At 32.7% G+C, this 20,251-nt stretch overlaps 3 protein-coding genes across 3 annotated transcripts; 2 read left to right on the top strand and 1 right to left on the bottom strand.

Moving 5' to 3' along the window:
* Positions 1-3,347: 3,347 nt before the first annotated feature.
* TRIADDRAFT_57438 (uncharacterized protein) lies at positions 3,348-8,027 on the top strand (the record flags this gene model as incomplete). The annotated part of the gene is made up of 14 exons (XM_002113686.1): positions 3,348-3,368; positions 3,738-3,832; positions 4,080-4,227; positions 4,414-4,755; positions 4,882-5,091; positions 5,199-5,302; positions 5,594-5,642; positions 5,843-5,896; positions 6,115-6,379; positions 6,535-6,671; positions 6,810-6,905; positions 7,053-7,170; positions 7,504-7,631; positions 7,809-8,027. 14 exons carry the CDS (start codon positions 3,348-3,350, stop codon positions 8,025-8,027), a joined length of 1,986 nt encoding a protein of 661 aa, XP_002113722.1.
* Positions 8,028-9,668: 1,641 nt separating this feature from the next.
* Positions 9,669-10,850, bottom strand: TRIADDRAFT_57437 (uncharacterized protein; the record flags this gene model as incomplete). Its single annotated transcript, XM_002113324.1, has 1 exon — positions 9,669-10,850. The coding sequence occupies one exon, from the start codon at positions 10,848-10,850 to the stop codon at positions 9,669-9,671; it is 1,182 nt and encodes a 393-aa protein (XP_002113360.1).
* A 4,362-nt stretch (positions 10,851-15,212) lies between these two features.
* On the top strand, positions 15,213-18,543 carry TRIADDRAFT_57436 (uncharacterized protein; the record flags this gene model as incomplete). The annotated part of the gene is made up of 5 exons (XM_002113685.1): positions 15,213-15,734; positions 15,885-16,021; positions 16,144-16,303; positions 16,385-16,484; positions 16,646-18,543. The coding sequence occupies 5 exons, from the start codon at positions 15,213-15,215 to the stop codon at positions 18,541-18,543; spliced, it is 2,817 nt and encodes a 938-aa protein (XP_002113721.1).
* Positions 18,544-20,251: the final 1,708 nt, after the last annotated feature.

The following is a 20,251-nucleotide window of genomic DNA, read 5'->3' as shown; positions in this document are numbered from 1 at the left end:
TGTAAGCATTTATACTTGGCACTGTAATGATGAATCAACAGGTTTCTCGAAAAACAAGAGCGGCAATACAGTAGATGTATACTATAACGTAAAATGCTATAAAATTGCTATGCAACAACCATCATTTTCTTTAAAAATCGTAAAATGCCTAGAAAAAAGTGGGATACATTATTAATTTGACAAACATTATAAGATTTACCTTAGATTGAGTTTTATCGGCTTCGACGATTAACGATAACGCCGCAATAGTAATCAGTAATGATACTATAATGAACTTCATCTTCAATAAAAATTAAATTAAGCTAGGACGATCTAGTCAAAAAGGCGAGGTAATTAGTTACGTTTTAAACGAAAAAAGATTTAATCTAAAAGTGTTAGTTACATTTAAATCGATGTTATAAAATCAAAGAAGGAAGACAAGAGTTTTACTTAATCGAAATAGATACAATCTACTAAATATTGCTTAAAAATTCAACCTGTATGATATGCTATCGCGATTTTTTCTAAGTAAAGTTATTAATTTCTTCTTGAAGGCTACCCAAATTGACGACGAGTAATATCAAATGTTTTCAATAAAAACTAAAGTAACTTACGACGGGAGAAAGAAATAACTTATTCAGTTATTTGCCTAAGGGAAAAAGTGCCTTAACCAATGAAATTGAACGAATAATGATTAGCATGATAATCAGCCCTTTTCTTATAGGATAAATACATAATGTATAGAGTAAAATAAATAATAGGTGCTGGACAGAGCATAAATAATATCGAATCCATTATTGCCGTCCCTATTCAACAGTTAAATATAGTACAACTTTCTACGTGAATGCTAATTATAATGGTAATGATTTTGATATAAAAGTCACTAAGGTGAGTTAAGACTCAATACTATAGCGGCTTTGTTATTTAATACAATAATAAAATATAATTAGTATTGGTTGCTACAGTATTATGTTTAACATCGATAGAAATCAATGTGAATGTACGCATATATATACTTGTTGAATAATCTGAGCCATAAAACAGTGTATGATAATTTAGCGAAAGAATTAATCATTATTATGATGCAGTACTAGGTGTTTAAGACTTTGTATAGGCTATATTCATTGATCATAATCAGTCCTAAGATTGAAAACGTTTTTAGGAATGGCCATAACATATACAGCATGCGAACTTCTAAATAAATAACAGGAACTGGAAAAATTAAAGTAAATTAAGAACTAACTTGATTCAAGCATAAATTATTAAATATTTCATTGAAATTATTCTTTCTTGATATCTATATATACATTACAGTATTTATAGTTATTAGTAACAACGATTTGAATATTTGCAGTTAATTAATCTTGATGCACTGCGTAAACCATGAAAATATCAATGACATTGCTGCATCATCTATTGTATGTCCAATGTATTGCTTGTATACATATAACGGATATTGTTGCAATCGGTGTTCTTGGTTCCAATCCTTTTTTCATTTTGTCTAATTTTACGTCATTAATTATTATCATTCTGACGTGAAAAAAATTAATAATATCTCCTTTTACGGGCGTTTGAATTGAAATGAATTGATAAAACCTCAACGTTTATTATTGACGAAGAAATACCTTCAAGGTCAATATAGTAATACAGTTCCCTGTTTTCTATTTAAATGAGTAATGAAGATTTTTTAATCTCGTCATACTTTGACTATAAATGTATTAGACTATTAATAAGATTAATAAATGGACTAGACTATGAATAAATTTCCAGTATATACGTGTATACTTCTCTGTTTTCTCATTTAAAAGAATTACGGAGATATTTTAATCTAGTAATTCTTTGCCTATGAATTTAGACTATTACTAAGATTAATGAATGGACTAGACTCTAAATAAAGTTCTATCTCAGTGATCATTTCACTGACAAGGATTGTGAAAATTAATTTTTAATCTCTCCAGCAGACAGTGGTAGACTAAACACGGTAGTAATTACGATAAGCATTATGATACAATGTCCTCGATTTCTGTTTAATATCCCGATATATCGAATTTACCCGCGTTCGCATGCGTTACGGAGTTGAACGTACATCCCATAGAAGTAAGAGAAAAATACTGAGTGAGCATTTTCTCTTACCTTTATGGTATATCGGTCAGCGACTTCTAAACTCTCCTCTTACTAGAAGTCCTTGTGCCCATTCATTCATTCGTTTCCAGCACTGCACTGTTAAATTAACTGTCTCGATAAATCTGCGCTTGCGTAATATCGTGATTACGTCACCGTGATGGCGTCGTCATTTGAGGTCTCAGAATGGCTAGTAGCGTACTCGCTCGTTATACCTTGTGCGCTATATAATTTACTTGCCGCGACTTTGCATATAATTTACTCATTTCCGTTAAGTTAGTCTACTTAGTATAATGGATTCAGTTAAATGTACATTCCTAAATTAATTAATTTTAATATTAGTACACTGTATATTAATCAAGTTTCAATTTTTTTTTATAGATTACCTAGTGTAATACCTTTATAGTAATTTAACGTTGAAAAGTTCTCGAAATTTCAATTTTTTAATCCCATTTTACGATATTTTACTTTAATATTAGGTACGTATACTGCACTTGTAATCAGAATGTCCTGTGAATCGAAATAATGCTACCAATTAATTTATATAAATTTTCACGTCCAAACATTGATTGCCTTTACACTACATTAGAAATGTCAAGCAAAATTTTTATATAAAACAGTATCCTTTTAATTAATTTAATGTTGTAATTAAACAAATTTAAGCTATTTCACCGATATTTTAATGTGAGAATTATAGAAAAATGGCATTATTTAGGTAGTATAAATATTTACAATAACGGTAGTAAGCTGACAAATTTTGTAACATTACTTTAGAAGGAAATGATTTTAATCTAGTTTTTTATCTATATCATAATTAAGAAAATTTGAAAACTGATATATGCTATTACTGGCAGACTAATGAAAGGTAAAATTTTATCGTATTTGATCACTTTTTATTAAATGTATTATAGCTCAATTTTATTTCCTATGGTGATCGATTCAGGTATAAAATTCTAACTAATATCTGATGATAGAGAAGCAATGATTCAATAAATATTTTTACATAGCTAGATAATAATAAGCAGTAGACAAGAGAGTTACGCTAAATTAGTAATCTAATAAAGGGTTCGATACATTAGCATACATGTATGCATATAAATGCAATACCAAGTTTATAGTAGGCCACACCTGTCATGAGTGGACTAAAGCTTAATAAATTGCTTAGAATTAATGGGTGGAACAAAGTCAACAATATGGTGAAACAGACGGTGGAATAATACATGGATAGACTCATCCGTTGCTAGAAGATGACTAATATGGGTGAAACGGTAAGATTAGTAATAGTTTTTATCATTACTCAGTAATAACGCAAATAGTTGAGAGAATGCATAGACGCTGACGAGGAGTAGAATTGTCTTTAGTCATAAACAGCTACATTACAGCAGTACGTAGAACATTTTGTGACTGTTACGTTTCATATCAGCTATTAAATAAATGTAAAATTGCCATCGAATAGTTTGTGATAGATATTTTTAAGTAGATCGATTTCGTCTCTCAATCAGTAAGCTAAATCTATCTGCATTAATACCAATAGCACTTACCTAATTGTTAAAATGCTCATCAAACCTAAAAAAGTAACTCTAAATCATATGCCAAATAACTATATCCGCGACAATGTTGATGATATTTTAATTAAGATACATACCGCTATCGCCAGTCCAGAATTTATTTCTAATAATAATGAGAAACAAGCTGTAGCAGTGTGCTTGGAACGCGTTTTGACCGTAATCAAGTAAGCCTATATCTAAAATATACATAATGCGACTCTTTATACGATCATTGTATGTGTTTGGTAAAATTGTTAAGCGATATTAGCTAAATTTGCAATTCTTAGATGTGCGTGATGTTATATACAGCCAACCATATGTTGTTTCGTGATATATCGAAATTTTGTATGAAATAAATTTGTGTCATGTAGCCTACCAAATCAAGGCACTCTGATAACTTATTCCAGAATTGAATAATTTTGTATTGATCAGAAATGATGACCTGATCGATCAACACTACGAAAGATTGATCCGAATTTGGGAAATTTGTTTAGAACAGCCATTATCTTCAACATCTAAATACGAAGTGGAGCATCCTCATGTTACCATTGCCACTGATGTAGCGTCTTGCCTTTTCCAGGTATAACATGAAAGAATTTTAACTTTAATGATGCCAAAGCCTAGTAGTAACATTTATGCGTAGATAACACAAATGTATATGATATTAATACTAAGATCGAGTATATAATGTCTCATATCGGATAGCATGCTTCTACCGATATTTACTATTAAATAATACGAGACTTTGTTTTAATTTTAATTTTAGAAATACCATAAGTCTGAAATAATGGAGAAGGCTGTTCCAGTTGCTTTCCAATTTCTCCATGAGAATAATCCTTCTCTTATTCGTTTAATAACTGTTCGATTATGCCGAGTAACGATGGATATGCCACGTTTAGTCGCACCTCATAGCCAGGAGATTATTAATATTCTAAAAAAGATAAAAATGCCGGTTTTATGCCGAATTTTGCCACATATCTTTAATAATTGTCCTGATTTAATTTCATCTAACGTAAATATTATTATCCGTCAGCTCTCGAAAGCAGACGTTGTAGAGAAAGTTGCTATTCTGCAGACAATTGGATTGATTGCCAAGCATAAACCGGAGGTTATAAAATGTTTGATTTGAATTCATTTGGCCTTTTATTTGTTTATTAATAAATTTCGTAGAGAAATGATCCTATAAATATAATCTACTGATATAAATATCATTTATATTTACCCTTGGGCACAGGCAGTAAAATCTTATAAAGATGTTTTGCTTCAGTACCTTGATCGCAATGACCTCAGCATATTAGTCTTGGCAATATGCGAAACTCTTGCTCAGCATGAGCCATTAATCTTTTTCGATAATCTTTCGGACATTACGGCAGCGTGTCGGAAAGATCCAACACTTTTTGGCTATGAATTAGGTATAAGGGTGGCGATTGGTTTGAATGATGAGGTACAATGTTTAAAAAACTTTTTTAATTTTCATTATGGACCTTAATAACCCAAAGATTAATGATCTATATATTCTAATTGTGTTAATTTCTGTACGTATTTGCTTAGAAACACGCCAAAAAGATGCTATATAATATGTCACAAATGTTAAGGACTGAAGAAGAAGCAAAATACCCCTTAATTTTGGCGGAAATGAAAAAAATTGGTGATAGGTATCCCCAGCAAATAAGATCTCGATTGTCAACTATAACAAATGTGTCGAATAAAGCTCGCAGCCGTTCTGTTAGAGCATTTATATCCGACCTAGATTTGGAAAATTATACTCAGAATATAAAGAATAGGTATATTGCTCAAACTTTAAATGCCTTCGATTTCTTATCTTTTCCCATTATATTCATTCCAAATACAAAAATATGAGCGAATATTATTGTAATTTGCAATGCTCATGATGAATACCAGAACATTTATAAACCGAAAATTTTGATCTTATTGCCTACTTTAAGTACCGCTGAAGAACCTACTAGTGATGATGTTATGGAAAACAATGAACAGGTAATCAATACAGCGATATTTCGATACGTTAATCTAAATTACCCTAAATATTCAAATATGGTCACTGTTTATAGACATTTGTTCAGCAATTAAATTCCAAAAAAGTTTATACATTTCTAAATTGTTACTTAAGGAGTTTTACTAATTTTTTATATGAAAATACTTTCCCTAAAGTAGCAATAATTATTTTGCTTAACTAGATTCAACAAAGTCGTACTACTCCACCAATAAAGGAAGAGACAAAGAATGTAACGGTTTGAAGCCTAGATTGATATAATGTAACATATGTGGCTACCAATAGCTGTAAAATGTCTATCTTAATATATAGAACAGCACCGAGTTGCCTACTGAAACGGTGCTAAATAGCACTAGTTAGTAAATTAATATCATCTGGTGTGCTAAATTATTAAACGAATTAATTATTACTATATAACTATTGTATATTCTATATCCTTAATCGTCTGCATTGAAGGCCGCGAAGAGCGATGAGATACAAAATGAGAATATGACAAATGGAATTAAAGAAAATGGAGAAATCGAGCATGGAGAGCCTTCTCATAGCATGCGGTCAAGTCTATCCAATGCAAGCTTAAATAGCGTTATTCATGCAAAAGAGCCGAAGATTGCAAGCAATACAGCTCCTGAAGAAGCCAATTCTCTAGATTTAAATTCAATAAAAATTTTCGTTTCCGAAACGGTTCAATCTCTTCCAATTCTTAGAGCTTTCAGCAGATCATGTAAATATCTGTGTAAACATTGTTGATGTTTTAGGAATCTCGTAAAACTTACAGTGATAAGGATATTTTTGAATATATTTTGGATCACAAATCATAAATTATTTAAATTTTGTATTTTCTGTTTATTAAGTTTGTTTAAATTTTTTACTTTACAGCTTATGGAGAGCCGGAAATTATTTTACATTTTAAATGCACTAAAAGAAACCCAGGCTGCATGTTTAATGGCAAACATTTTAGCGTTAAAACCAGCCAAGTAACAGAATGGATGAAGTATTCATTTTGTGCAATGAAGGTAGCCAATCTGATTAATTTATTTAGAATCCATCTGGATAAAGTTATGTTAAGTTGAATCTAACATGTTAATAAATAAGGTTTCAAATCTATTAATCGATTAACTATTATATGATTTATTAATGTTGTAATTTTAAAGGCGGGCAGAGCAAATTGGAAGCAAAATGGGAAAAGCTCTAATGAAGTAATTAAGAATTTTGAGGTTGCAGTAAATGATCCCTTCATTACGGCTCAGGTATACTTGTAATACTACTAGATATTGTTGTTAAGTCAGCCTAATTAATATCATTATTTATTGAATATTATATATAGCAAAGATCATTATATTTCCTTACAATGAGAGATGTCAATATAGTTTACGTCAAAATTTAACGTTTAATAGGAACGACGTGAAATGCGTGAAGAATTAGTAGATAACCGATTCTATGAAGCATTTCAGTTTAATAAGACCAACAAATCTTGGTATTGTTTCATCTGTTCCAATCCTGATAAAGCGGAAGGTAGAAGAATATGGGATTTAATTGCTAGGAATTAAAACTAAAATTAAAGCTAAATTTTGATTTCTGAATGGTTTGAGATTATTCTACGGCTATATCAATGATCACTATTCCTAGTATAAACTTATTCTGACATATACTTTCCTAGTTGGTAATTAACATTAAGTACTAGTATATATACAGCTCTGTAGAGGTAGAAAGATAAGCAGTATGTGGCTTAATTTAATATCTAAGCGTTAGAGGATCATCAAAATTATTACTTTCGGCTTCTTATTATAAAAATATTGCACGTTTTAAATTTGTATCAAATATATTTTTATATTGGACTACCGATAGAGCTCGTACGCGATGGCATTATTTGGTTTGCTGGAAAATTAAGAAAGAAAGGACATAACTTTTCCCATTTCTGGCATGAGCGCTTCTTTACGTTAACTCAAGATTCTTTAGTTAATCGAAAGGAAAATGTAAGTTTTATAAGGGAAAAAGCCTAATAGTAGTAGTGTTGTTAATTAAATGAAAATATATAATTTATATTTCTATAGATTTAAACGAGTCATCAGGCTTCGCTATGAAGAGGCATAAACTTGACGAACTAGTTATTACAAGCAGAGTTGCTAAACGTTTGAATTTTTCTATTTTAGGATGATACCGACGTGAAAACTACTTATTTGAAAGATATCTTGGCTATTAGGCTCGCTGACAATGCAAATGAAGATAATCCAGTGTTTATCGTTAAAACAGAAGAAAAGTCGATGATCCTAAGAGCTGAAGATATGATTATAGCTAACCGTTGGGTATTGGCTGTAAACCTGGCTTCTATTATTGCTCAAAATCAAGCACTTGAACTTGCTCCACGATAATACTTAACTTTAGAATAATAGAAATTAGCACGATTGATTTAATTTTCATAATTATCATTTACCTAAGTTAGCGTAATTTTGGCATTAAATACCCGGTACGATAACCATACATAACGGTAGAATAGTAATTGCTGTGTATATCAATGTTATTAGTTTGTCCATCTAATATATTTTACGCTACTCAACACGCTCAGATTTACTCGCTACTGTAATTAAGAATTTAGTGTTCTATTAATTTCTAATAGGTTATCTTTTATTTCTTTCATTTATGACTGTATACTAACAATGCAGTACACGGTAGTAAATTGACTGTTCAGGGCAACGGAAGTCAGTAGCAATTAGTTACCGTAATCTATGCGATCTAAAAGTTGTAATAATGGACTTGTACAGTATGTCCGAGTATACTAGTAGCAAACTATTGGCAGTCATGATAGTACCTAATAGAGCACTCTTTTTACCACGTATGAATATTTGAGATATGATTCACCCGAAGATATGTTTAAAAGCTAGACTACCGTTAACGGATATCATAACTATGTAATGTAATAACTAGCTAAACTATCAGAATTATTTAAAAATCTAAATAAACTATGAGGTATAAACGAGTGGACAAAGTGTTTGTATTACCACAATTTGCAGGAAGCTCAGGATGTGAAAGTTAGATAGAGTTTAATGCCTTGATAGCGAGATGGTTCCGTGAGTTAATGCTAGTTTTACGGCTTAACGAATCATGCAGTTTATGGGCAATCTCCTATAATTGTAATTACACTACTTCTGACTCGATCTGTGCCAACGTATTTGCAATAATACTAGAAACCAGTTGTGGATAATGTGACAATAATCTTGATTCCAAGAGTGACTGGTCAATACTTTCGTTTGGCTTCAGTTTCTTTGGATCTAGAGGGTATTTATTCCTATGTTTACCACTAATGGATGATGATATATTATAATATCGCAATTTAGGCCTTTTTTTGGTACTTTTACTTTATGGAATCGATATAGTATTACTAATATGGATCATTAAATATGTGTTGATTATACACGTACTGTAGATATGCTAATATGAGCTACTGTAGTAGCATTTTTAAACATAACACATTAAATAAATTCAGATCAATACTCTACTTACAGATTAGCGATTTATTTTATGTACTCAGATCAGGATCGATTCACATTTAATGGAGATCAATTAGTTATCAAGTACGATCATGAATACAAACTGTGACCTTCTCTTTAAATATTCCAACACTGTGCGTATGTTTTATGATTAACGGCAGTAAATAACATTTGTCACATATCTGTAACTGCTAAACGTATCAATCAATTAATTTGTTTATGATTAGCTATACCTGAGCAATAGGCATCTAAATTTGAATGAAATCGCCTATATATTTATATACTGTAGGTTAAAACACCCTTTTAATTTTTTATACTGTACAGTAGGACACCTATATATTGTAAAAGGAATTGCTTCAGAGTAAGCGTTGCAAACTTTTCTAACATTGCTAGTACAGATAGATACTACAGGTGAATTCTTTAAGGATTAATTATTACATTGGATTTATAAGATACAGCGTTACTCGATACCTTATGAAGGTAAATGAGATTCAAATGATTTGATAATTTTGTAGTGAATTGGTGCTATACATTGAGAAATCCTTCATCAAAACGCTTGAATAAAGTAAAGGAAATGACAGCTCCCAACCAAATAAATCCACACGTATCTTGATTGAATACAATAAATTTTCCATTAATAAATCTTGGTAATCTGTACCCTTCAAAAGCGATTTGTCCGCTACCGTGGTAGATAGCTAATGCATGGCGAGGTATGCCATTAATCGATGGTAATAGGTCGTCAGTTAGTAAGAATGGGCCATCTTCAGGATTGGCTATTAGGATAGGATTACTTAAAAATGCTTTGAAAGTGATCTTGCCAGCAGGCACGTTAGGATCGCCTGTTATTTTAGTTCCATTAAGTGTTTGCTCCTTGTACAGGATCCGAATAATTTCTAGTCCATGGACTCCATAAGTACCGGCGTAATATCCAGATCGTAAGTGATTCTTTGATATGTTTGTATCAACATTGCTATGATTGATTGGCGGAAGCCTAGTAAATGTAAATCCATGACTCCATGACAGATAAGTCCAAAATTTTATACCGATAACCTCATTAACGAATGTGTCATTTGTATAATTAGCTCCAAGTTCACCTTGAGCCCACAGTCGATATAATGAGTCGAAGAGAAATTGTAAATCATTGTTTTCTAAAGGAATATGGCGATACTTCGCATCACAATTTAGCTTAAATTTATCAACTAGACCATTTTTAAATATTTTCATATCAATGTTGGCGCGATGGCTTTCACTAAGTAGAGTATGACATTCTACGATACAGTCCTCGTTTTCGGTCGTAGTGATAGCAAAGACTGGTCGACAGACAACGTTAATTTTGTCAGCTGATCGTTCGTCGGGATTTACGACGTATTCTTCACCGAATATTTGACCATCTCGAATTTTAATTGATATAAGCCCTCCATAGCAACCCATTCGACGTAACCAGACTCCTAGAAGAGGCCCATACCTATATAATATCTTGGAATATAATTGATAATACGATGAAACGCCTTTCCAACTTCGGTAATCGTCAACGTTGTATTCATCACGACATCGTTGTAGCCATAAACGATCAACATGAGAGCATTCTCGCATGTAGCGACAGGTTAATGAAACTGAAGGATGACATTCGACCGGAACATGACTTATAATACGGCATATAACCTCTGCCGGCAATGAAATCAAATTAGAGTTTACTGGCGATTCCATATCAACAACTGATGAAAGCAGTTGTAATACTTTGATCGAATTCTTCTCCTGTGATCAATAACTAAAATAAGAACAACAAACAACATGAATGAAATGATGGCCGGTGAGGTCCAGCCCAGTCAGTATGTTTACATACTGTACAGTGCACAGTACTGTACAGTACAGTACAGTAGTTGGCAAAGTTTTCGCATACTGTACAGTACTGTACAGTACAGTATTGCACAGTGTACAGTAGTTACCATACTGTACAGTGTACAGTACTGTCAAAAAGAAATGGCCGAATTTAGAATATCTGTTGGACGTTGCGGAAATTCGTCTTGCGCGAGTACTAAAAGTGCTTAAATTGACAAAATTTTTAAATATGATCGGTGTGTAATAGTTAACATCTCAGTTGAGAGGGGTTAAGCAATGATTTAAACTACCTTTGCTATACTCGTATAGTCAGTCTACTGTACAGTGTACTGTAGACGTACTTATAAAGGCGGACTAGACTAGTGTTCGTTATGAGTTTCCGTCTGTACACTACTGTCCACTTTCCACTGTGTCCAGTAGACAGTACAACACCGGTAGCCCTAAATGTAACAGACAGGATTGGCAATAGTAATACAGTACAGTGTTGTAGAGACTGTCAAGTTTGAGAAGAGTTTATGTACTGTAGTTATCCGCATTCGAGGTCAAATAATCAGTGTGCTCCATTTACGAAATCAGTTTACAGTACTCGTACAGTATGTCAAGGCGGGTAAAACAGCGTCAACGGATAATCATTCCGTCTATCATGGCGATAATCCACTATGTACAGTGTACACAGTGGGCCAGCATATGGTCAAAATATTGTTTTACAAAATTTCTGAAATTGAATCATAATTTCTTCAAGTATTATTGTACAGTATTATATTTTGAATCTACAGTACGGTACAGGATTACGTTCAATCTCATGGTGCAGTGCTAAACAACATGTGATATGTTTCAAGTTTGAAGGCATTGTGTATATGTCATGTCTATCAGTCTATATATATATATCTATAAATAACGTTTAGAGTAACACTGTTGCTTAAAATGCCCAAGTTGTTAGCCAGTAACAGCTTTTGAAGTGAAGAGAACCTTTTCACATCGCAATCTCTCGAGTCTCTAAAATGAGTACCGTCTTGTAGAGTGTACTAGAGATCAAGAAAATCGATCGATTTTCTTCAACGTGATTCACTCCTCTTCTACGGAAACAACCAATTATTAATTCAGTGAATGTATAACATACGATTAATGACCGAATTCAATATCAGATTGTTGATATAGTACGATCTCATTTATTTTCGATGTTAAAATACGCAAAATGTAGTGAATCACGCTGTAGTGTACACTGTACTGTACAGTACACTGTACAGTCTGTACAGTGTACAAGTGTACTGTACATTCAATGCTTTTGTCTCATTTATCGAACCACCTGGTGACCCCTGTACTGTAGCAGTTGACTACAGTACAGTACAGTACATGCGCTGTATGTACTTCTGTCCGTCATCCTTATGAACATTGAACAGGCCTAACTACAGTACAAATGGCTTGGAATGTTGTGTCATTCAGCCAGAAGATGACATCATTGAAGCTAGGATTCAACGTTTACTAGACATCATACTGAGTAGAACTACTTTACTGCAGCGTACATTGCATATTTATTATTGAGAAGTTAATCAAAAGCGATACTATTGCAGGAATATGAACATGGTATTACTTTTCTAAGGGAATAAAGATACGGTAACTGAAAATAATCACGGGATTACTGACTACTGTAGACTGTACTGTATGTATGTATATTTCCAATCTATACTGCTAAAATCACCGTCAGCCAGAAGTAAGCAGCATCTTGTTGATTAACAAACGGCCACGTAAAATTGGTAAGTACCGCTATTTAGCATTGATTGATACGCTATTGCAGCAAATACATGCTATAACTAATTAATCTATCGTTTCCATAGACGACGTTCGTTATAATTAAAATTTTACTGTACTACTCACCTTTACCATGAGAAAGTAGCTGTCAAGACTGGCCGATTTACACGTCGATAAACGTTGACAAACGGTAAGGAAGTACACGTAGAAATTGGTTGTAATATCTGTACTACTCGTATACGTATGTCTTTCCTGGATGCTTTGCTACGATCATGTTTCAAGATGTAGTTATTATGATAATTCATACAGAGTACGCCTATTGTGTCATTTTGTAAGTTGAAAATATTTAGCGATTAAAACGTATCATCAAGAAGAATGAAAAGTTGCTTAAAAGATTAATGTACAGCATGATCGGTTCATAGTATAGGCATAGGCTAGCGAACTCGACGTTGTTCGTAAAGATTCAAGCATGAATACTTTTACACCACAATACTGTATTGCTCATTGTTTAGTTGTCTACGGTTAGTTTGCTGATATTTTTCAATCCTGATTAACTTGCAAGGGATGTCATTACGGTAAGGCTCATTCTTTATATTGCCTGCCACTTAATTTGGATTTCAATTTGCATAAAACCTACAATCATGATGACTTAATTATTGTTAATATCTTACAAGTACAATATTGTATTGTATAGCACTATAGGCCAACGCTACAATGATGCTATTTGTACGCAATCTAAAATTAATTAATTAATACTAGCTTCGAAATGCCTATTGTAAAAAGGATACAGTTCAGTTTTACAGTCCACTCAGGCCTAATTGCCGAACTTAGTACATACAGTACATGTATACTGTACAATACAGTACAGTGTAATCTAATCGAACCTACTGTACAAGCATAATCTAATTTTGGCACGGTATTGCAGATACCTAAACTAACTACCGAGAATGACGAATAGGTAGGGAGATTAATATGTTAATTTTTTCTTTATCACTTTAAAACTACCAACAGTGGATACCGGATGATGGCTATCTCGCAACAACTCAAAAAGTTGTTACATTAATTTACACTTGAACAGTAAACTCGAAAAGGCAATCTACAAGCTTTATAGCAAATAACATAGAATAAATATGCGTACAGTTTTTCGATTTATTCGTAGCTAAGATCTACTTACGTAACGTACGTATGGTGGATTGATTAATTTTGCGTAAAGGATGAAATAACAGTTAATCATAAACAGTTTTTATTATTATTCAGACAGAAATCATCAATCTGTTTTTGGGCATCTATTTTACACGATACTGTAATAAGATGGCGCGACATTGTTCCATTGCTACTTTACCACGTATGAATTGTGCAATACAATGATGACACTGTACTTTACTGCACATACAGTAGTTGATTTAATTCAATCTTATTTTCCTTAATTTGAAGAGTCAAAGGGTACCAGGTAAATACCCAAGACTTGCAATATTTTTAATAATCGTTAAGATTTCTAAAGTTCACTAACGAATTATAGTACCAGACTAGCTATGCCATTTTTGCGGACACACATGTTTATCATCAATCAGACGAAATCATTATAATTATCTACTATTATTAAAATGATTTACAGCCAAGGCCGCATACATTTGATACTTGTTTTTGAGCATACATTACGCTGTCGTACTGTTAAAGGAAATTCATTTTAGGATTTTGAAGAACAATTTGCTGTAATTAATTAATAACATAACATTATTAATAGCGAATTCTTAAATGTATCAATGAATGCTATGGAACTTTTATTAGACTAAATTAATTAATTAAATTCTTGCTTCCTAGGTCAAAATACAGGTTTAGCTGTAAAATTTGATTCTTAAGAAAAATTACGTCCTGCTTGATTGGACTATTTTATTTACTTTAGATCATCGGTATTTCGAAATTTAATTGACGGTAAGGTATTGTGCCTCTCGATGAGGATATAACAGATTTCGCATCTACTAACCAATAAACTCAACCGTACCTGAAGATTATTTGCTAATAAACTATTACGTTATTATTTTATCGTTTTAATCGTTTCCTATAATTTGATAATAATGTACGAGCTAGGCTTCGTTGGATATCAGTTGAACTATAGTCCATTATAGTTAATTAGTTTTAAGGTCGCTTAAAAGATTAATACAAAAACGAATATCCTTTACCTTGTTAGCCTGTTCTGGAATATCTAGCTTATATGTATCCTAATCAGTAAAAACATAAGACTATAGTTAGACCTGACTTCATACACATCATATAATATCGCGGATGTATAGAAATCAATACAGTAAAGCCGTTTTAAACGAGATCTTTCGTGCTTTCGACTTTTCAATTCTGCTAAATTTTAAATAGGATACTTTATGTTTACGTCCTGTTTATCATGATAACTAGGTTAGCAACTCTAATCATAATACTTCTTGCCTTTTTAATAATATACAAATGTAGCTCATTTGGCTTGGATTGATCATGTTTACCGGCCATGGACGTAAACGAATAGTGCCTTTAGTAATTGTAATTATAGCAACGTTGGTAATTATATATCACATCAATCGGTCCAATCTGCAAATTATTTCACACTCGAATCATCATGAAAAAATTGATACACCAAAGCTATTACCTAAAACTGTAACTACTGCTGGGATCATAACGTCTCCTTCTTCTACCACTGCAAAATTTGTTTGCGGTAAAAACGATGTAGTTTGCAGTGATGACGTGGAAGATAGAATTGATTGCTACCCGGTTGGGCTAGCAACAGAGAAAGGATGCAAGGAACGGGGATGTTGTTGGGGAGCTTCAAGCGGCAATGCTGTTCCATCATGCTATTTTCCGGTTAATTACGGATATCAAATTCGTAATCGCACTGAAATAACTAGTAAAGATTTCATTGCAAAGTTACGCCGTTGTGATACTCCTTATTACAGCAGCAAGGCATTAACTGATATCATGGTTACTATCGAACATTATCGTCCAGCAATGCTATCGATTAAGGTAACTTAAGATGTTACGTAGTGAAATAAGATACGTCGTGCTCTTATTACAACGGCGCTCAAAATGTGTCCTTTCTACATATACAATAAAGCATCCTTTATTGTACAATCAGTCACTGATTGATCTTATTGGCCTTATTACGAATTTTAGTTTTATGACCCTCGATATTATCCATCCAATTTCTCGAAACAACCTAGCAATAATTATGGTGCGGGAGACTTTTACATCTATTGTAATCATAACCCGTTTGCATTAAAGGTTATACGAAGGTCGACCGGTAAAGCAATGTGCGTCAGATTAATTATGCATTACAGCGAGGAAGATATGTAGATATATGTAGGAACTATAAATATAGGCTGCATCTTTTTATATGTTATTAAAATATGTATTGCATATTATTGGTCCTTAGGTTTGATACCTCTACAGGTGGATTTATTTTTGAGAATGACTTAGTGCAATTGTCATCTAAGCTAGGATCGAAAGATATCTTTGGGCTAGAGGGTGATTCTCCCTCTGGAAAGATATTTAACTGGAAGACTTGGAAAACGTTTACTCCGAAATTATCTCAAGTAAGCATGGAACCTGTTTGAGTAGTAACCAGTAGTTACATTAAAAAGAAATACTCATATCGCATTGTTTATATTATGAAGGATGCCATCGGTACCGATAAGTTCCATTTCCCAGGATATATTGTCAAAGAGGATAATAATGATTATTATATCGTAGCGCTGCGTGGTCACCAAACTACAAGTAAGATAAAACATTTTGGGTTATCACTTAGTTTACCCGTAATTGCTGTCTTTTATTAATAATAACGTTATGATATATTAATATACTCGAGCGATTAGTAATTTTCATTTGTATGATTGCAGTGTACATAACTTAGTAGATGACCATTTTATACAATCTAGAATTCACTTTGCAACCGAAGCCGTCTATAACAATAATGACAACCAACAAATATAAGCAATTGGAGTTACTTATCTATGCCGGAAATAACCCTATAATAAATTTTTATTCATTTTATTACAACGCAAGCATAACAGACCCTGAAATCGCGAACATAAATCTAATTCCTGCGATGAAGACAAGACTATTAGCTAATATAAATCCAGTAGCACTGAAAGTACTAATACAAAAGTTTCAACCTGCGGAATTAAATCGAACAGCAATGAAAAAAAGTTATGTCAAACTGAAAATGCGATTGCAAAGATGGGCGATGCCGTATAATAACACTTACATTATAATTTCGTGGGTAGCTGGTGTTATGCCTAACGCGTATGATTACATTGCCATATTATGCAAGAAAAAGAGCGAAGCAATTTACCAATCGTGTTATCAGCATTGGCTAAATATGCGTCTCTCCGATAGAATTGTAACGAATTTAGGTTACGACAAGGATTACACTTACTATATCGTGTATTATACATACTCGTGTAATAAAACCAAGGTATGTGGATTTTTAATCAAAGAATTTGAATCATTCAAAACTGTCTCACCTTCATTAACTCCAGAAGATGATGGTTACGGCTATGCCCAAAGACCTCATCCGTTAATCCCTCCGATAGAGGTAAACATGGAAAATACGAAGCGAATTCATAACGTTACACGATATCGGCATAATCCTTACCTAACTGCATCCGGCCAGTATACTTTTAAGTATGGAATTGATAAAAGCTTAACATTTGATCTAAAATGGTTTCGTGGTGATAAGGCATTGACATGGGACTATGTAGCTATTTATCGCCATTATCCAAGGAATGTAAGTAATTATATTCAAGGGCAGTGGTGTTGGGTAGCAAATTATAATAATTCTTGCAATACTGTAGTAGAGTTTGCACGTAATCGACACTATTACGTAGCATATATTACCTACAGCTCCAAAGAAGCAAGATTTATGATAAGTGAAGTAGCTAAATTTCACAATTTTACTAATTGGATGGCTAAATATAAACATTCTTTGCAAAATTTACGACTGCAAGATCTGGTCATTCCTGGAACTTATTGTTCAGCCTGTTATAATATGTCGGCTCCGATGCTGACACCATGGTCGCAAACTCAAACAGAAAATATAGCGAATCAATTACGTGATGGAATACGTTATTTTGATTTACGAGTAAGATATTTGCCATCGTTTAAGACAAAATTTTGGCTTAGTCATAACAAATGGCTTTCGAAAATTTCAGTAACATCATTTCTACACACGATTAAGACATTTGCCGCAAGAAATATAAATGAGGTATTAATCATACATTTTGTAGATTTTTATGATTTTGATGAAGATACGATCCACGATAATCTGTTAGATGTTATATTGGACAAGTTGAAAGGATATGCGATGCCAAAATCCTACGCAGGCAAGGTATTGGCAACGCTTTGGAAAGATAACACACGAATCCTTACATCGTACAATAAAATAAATTGTAGTTCAAAGTATCAAGACAGTGACTTGGTTTGGGGTCCAATACACTCAGTTAAACCAATAATTCTAATTGAAAGAGAAAAGAAACTATTTATCCATTTTAAAGATTATTATCGTACTGATAACAAAAGTCTTTCTATTTCAGAGTTTACAACATTTGATGCAACTAATAACCAAATTCCTTTTAGTATTCAAACTCTAAGTAATAAAATCAATCCTAAAATCGATGATTGGTTATCTAATGAGCTGAACAAAGTTCAGATGAATATCGTTACATCCAATTATTATTTGGGGAATAATATGATTTGTCTTGCAATAAGAAGAAATATAGCCATTGGTAAAAAAATGAAGTTGACTTCTGATGAAATGGATGTTTCGAATTTGTAGCCTTGTTATTTAAACAGAATTGCTACTGAACGCCTGTATTATAGCTTATCATACACAGTAATATACATGCTTACACGATCTGACCTATCTTATGATTTGTAAGTTTGCATCTTATTTATATCAGTGCTGGAATTATTTATGTCTTCATATATTTTATATTTTATTGCCGTTAATTCGATATATCAGGCTATTTCTTTTGTGGAAAACCTTTTCGTAATTTACTATATTCCGGTACTGTTTGTAAAATTTATCGTTTCACCGGTTGTATGATATCTTAAATTGTAGAGCCGCTCTATATGTTTATTGATGTACATTATGTGCATTCTAAAATAAAAATTTAAAAAGGTTAGATTATTTATTGCCTGTTACATACTATGTAAAGACTATTGTAGTTCTAGTTATAAAAATATTAAATACCGTCATTATTAGTGAAAAATTACAATTACGTTGCACTATAAAACCTAAATTAATTGACAAGTACTTCTATTTTTGTTAATCTCTGATGCTTAGATAAAAATATTTCTATAAATCATTTAAACTCCCTCAATATGTGCTTGTAATATAATCTTATCTGATCTACCAATGAGTATCTGCGCTTTACATCTAGTGAGTTTACTAACTTCGATCAATATCGTTTAATCAGTGTTGGCATTAGCCGTATACATATATCTGTATGTGATGGGGAGTTCGATAAGTCAGCTGCAGCGGATTTATTACCACACAGAGAAATATACAATTTTTTTAGTAAGAACAGATAACTTGTTGTATTATAAAATTGCGTACAATATGGTAGTTACGGTAGAGCAGCACGTAAACTGTCGTGAAGTAACGTGGAAAATACTAACATTGTGACTATTGTACCCAACAAATTCTGAGGTAGAAATTGGTGGTATTTATAATTTTAGAAATAGCGCACATGCAGAGAACAAGATCATACATCTCGTATTGAACTATTGTATCGGTTCTGTATTTAGTTGTACACCTTGTAAATTTACAGACTACTTTGTGGGAAATTATCCTTTTATTAGATAATATTGAATATATAATAATGATTAGTGTTTGTAGGCACCAACATTTAGTTTCGTTCACAATTCAATACTTCATTACATACAATTGTTACGGAGTAAAGCACCGTACATGTTAATTAAGTAGATTTCGTTATGTAGCTAATGGCAATACGGTAAAGAGTAACTATGAATATTAGTCGCGTATAGTTTTGCTAGACAATCAAGGTGTAAGCTTGTTCTGAAATTAATTAGTATAATCTTTATAGATACTAATATTGGCGTCACCTTAGCACCCGCCGCGAAGTTCCGGTAACGTGCGAATAGCGTGCTGAGCCTCGTTCGTTTAATCGGCTATTTATTGACAAGAAGTTGACAAACTATGTAATAATCATAATGAAAGCGCTTTATTTACGAAATTCATTAATAACTTTAAAACTCGTGTCACAGCATGTTTATATATAGATTTAAAACAGCGTACTACAGTAACTGTTGTCATATTTTCTTAGTGATTACAGTATATTACCGTTACTAGAAAAACAATGTTCAGAGGCGAGTCAGAGGACTGAAGTTGCCAGAGTACATAGCCACTTATGTTAGTCTTTAGTGAATGCATGCACTCAAAAACAATACATACTGAGTTGTCATAGGGACAAATATCATATTCCCGGCATGGAATTTGTGCAGACTTACCCTTTCTTAGT

Source organism: Trichoplax adhaerens, genomic scaffold (genome assembly GCF_000150275.1).
Source record: "Trichoplax adhaerens TRIADscaffold_6 genomic scaffold, whole genome shotgun sequence".
Lineage (NCBI taxonomy): Eukaryota > Metazoa > Placozoa > Uniplacotomia > Trichoplacea > Trichoplacidae > Trichoplax > Trichoplax adhaerens.
The sequence above is the reverse complement of the archived record's forward strand: the minus strand, read 5'-3'. Positions and strand labels throughout refer to the sequence as shown.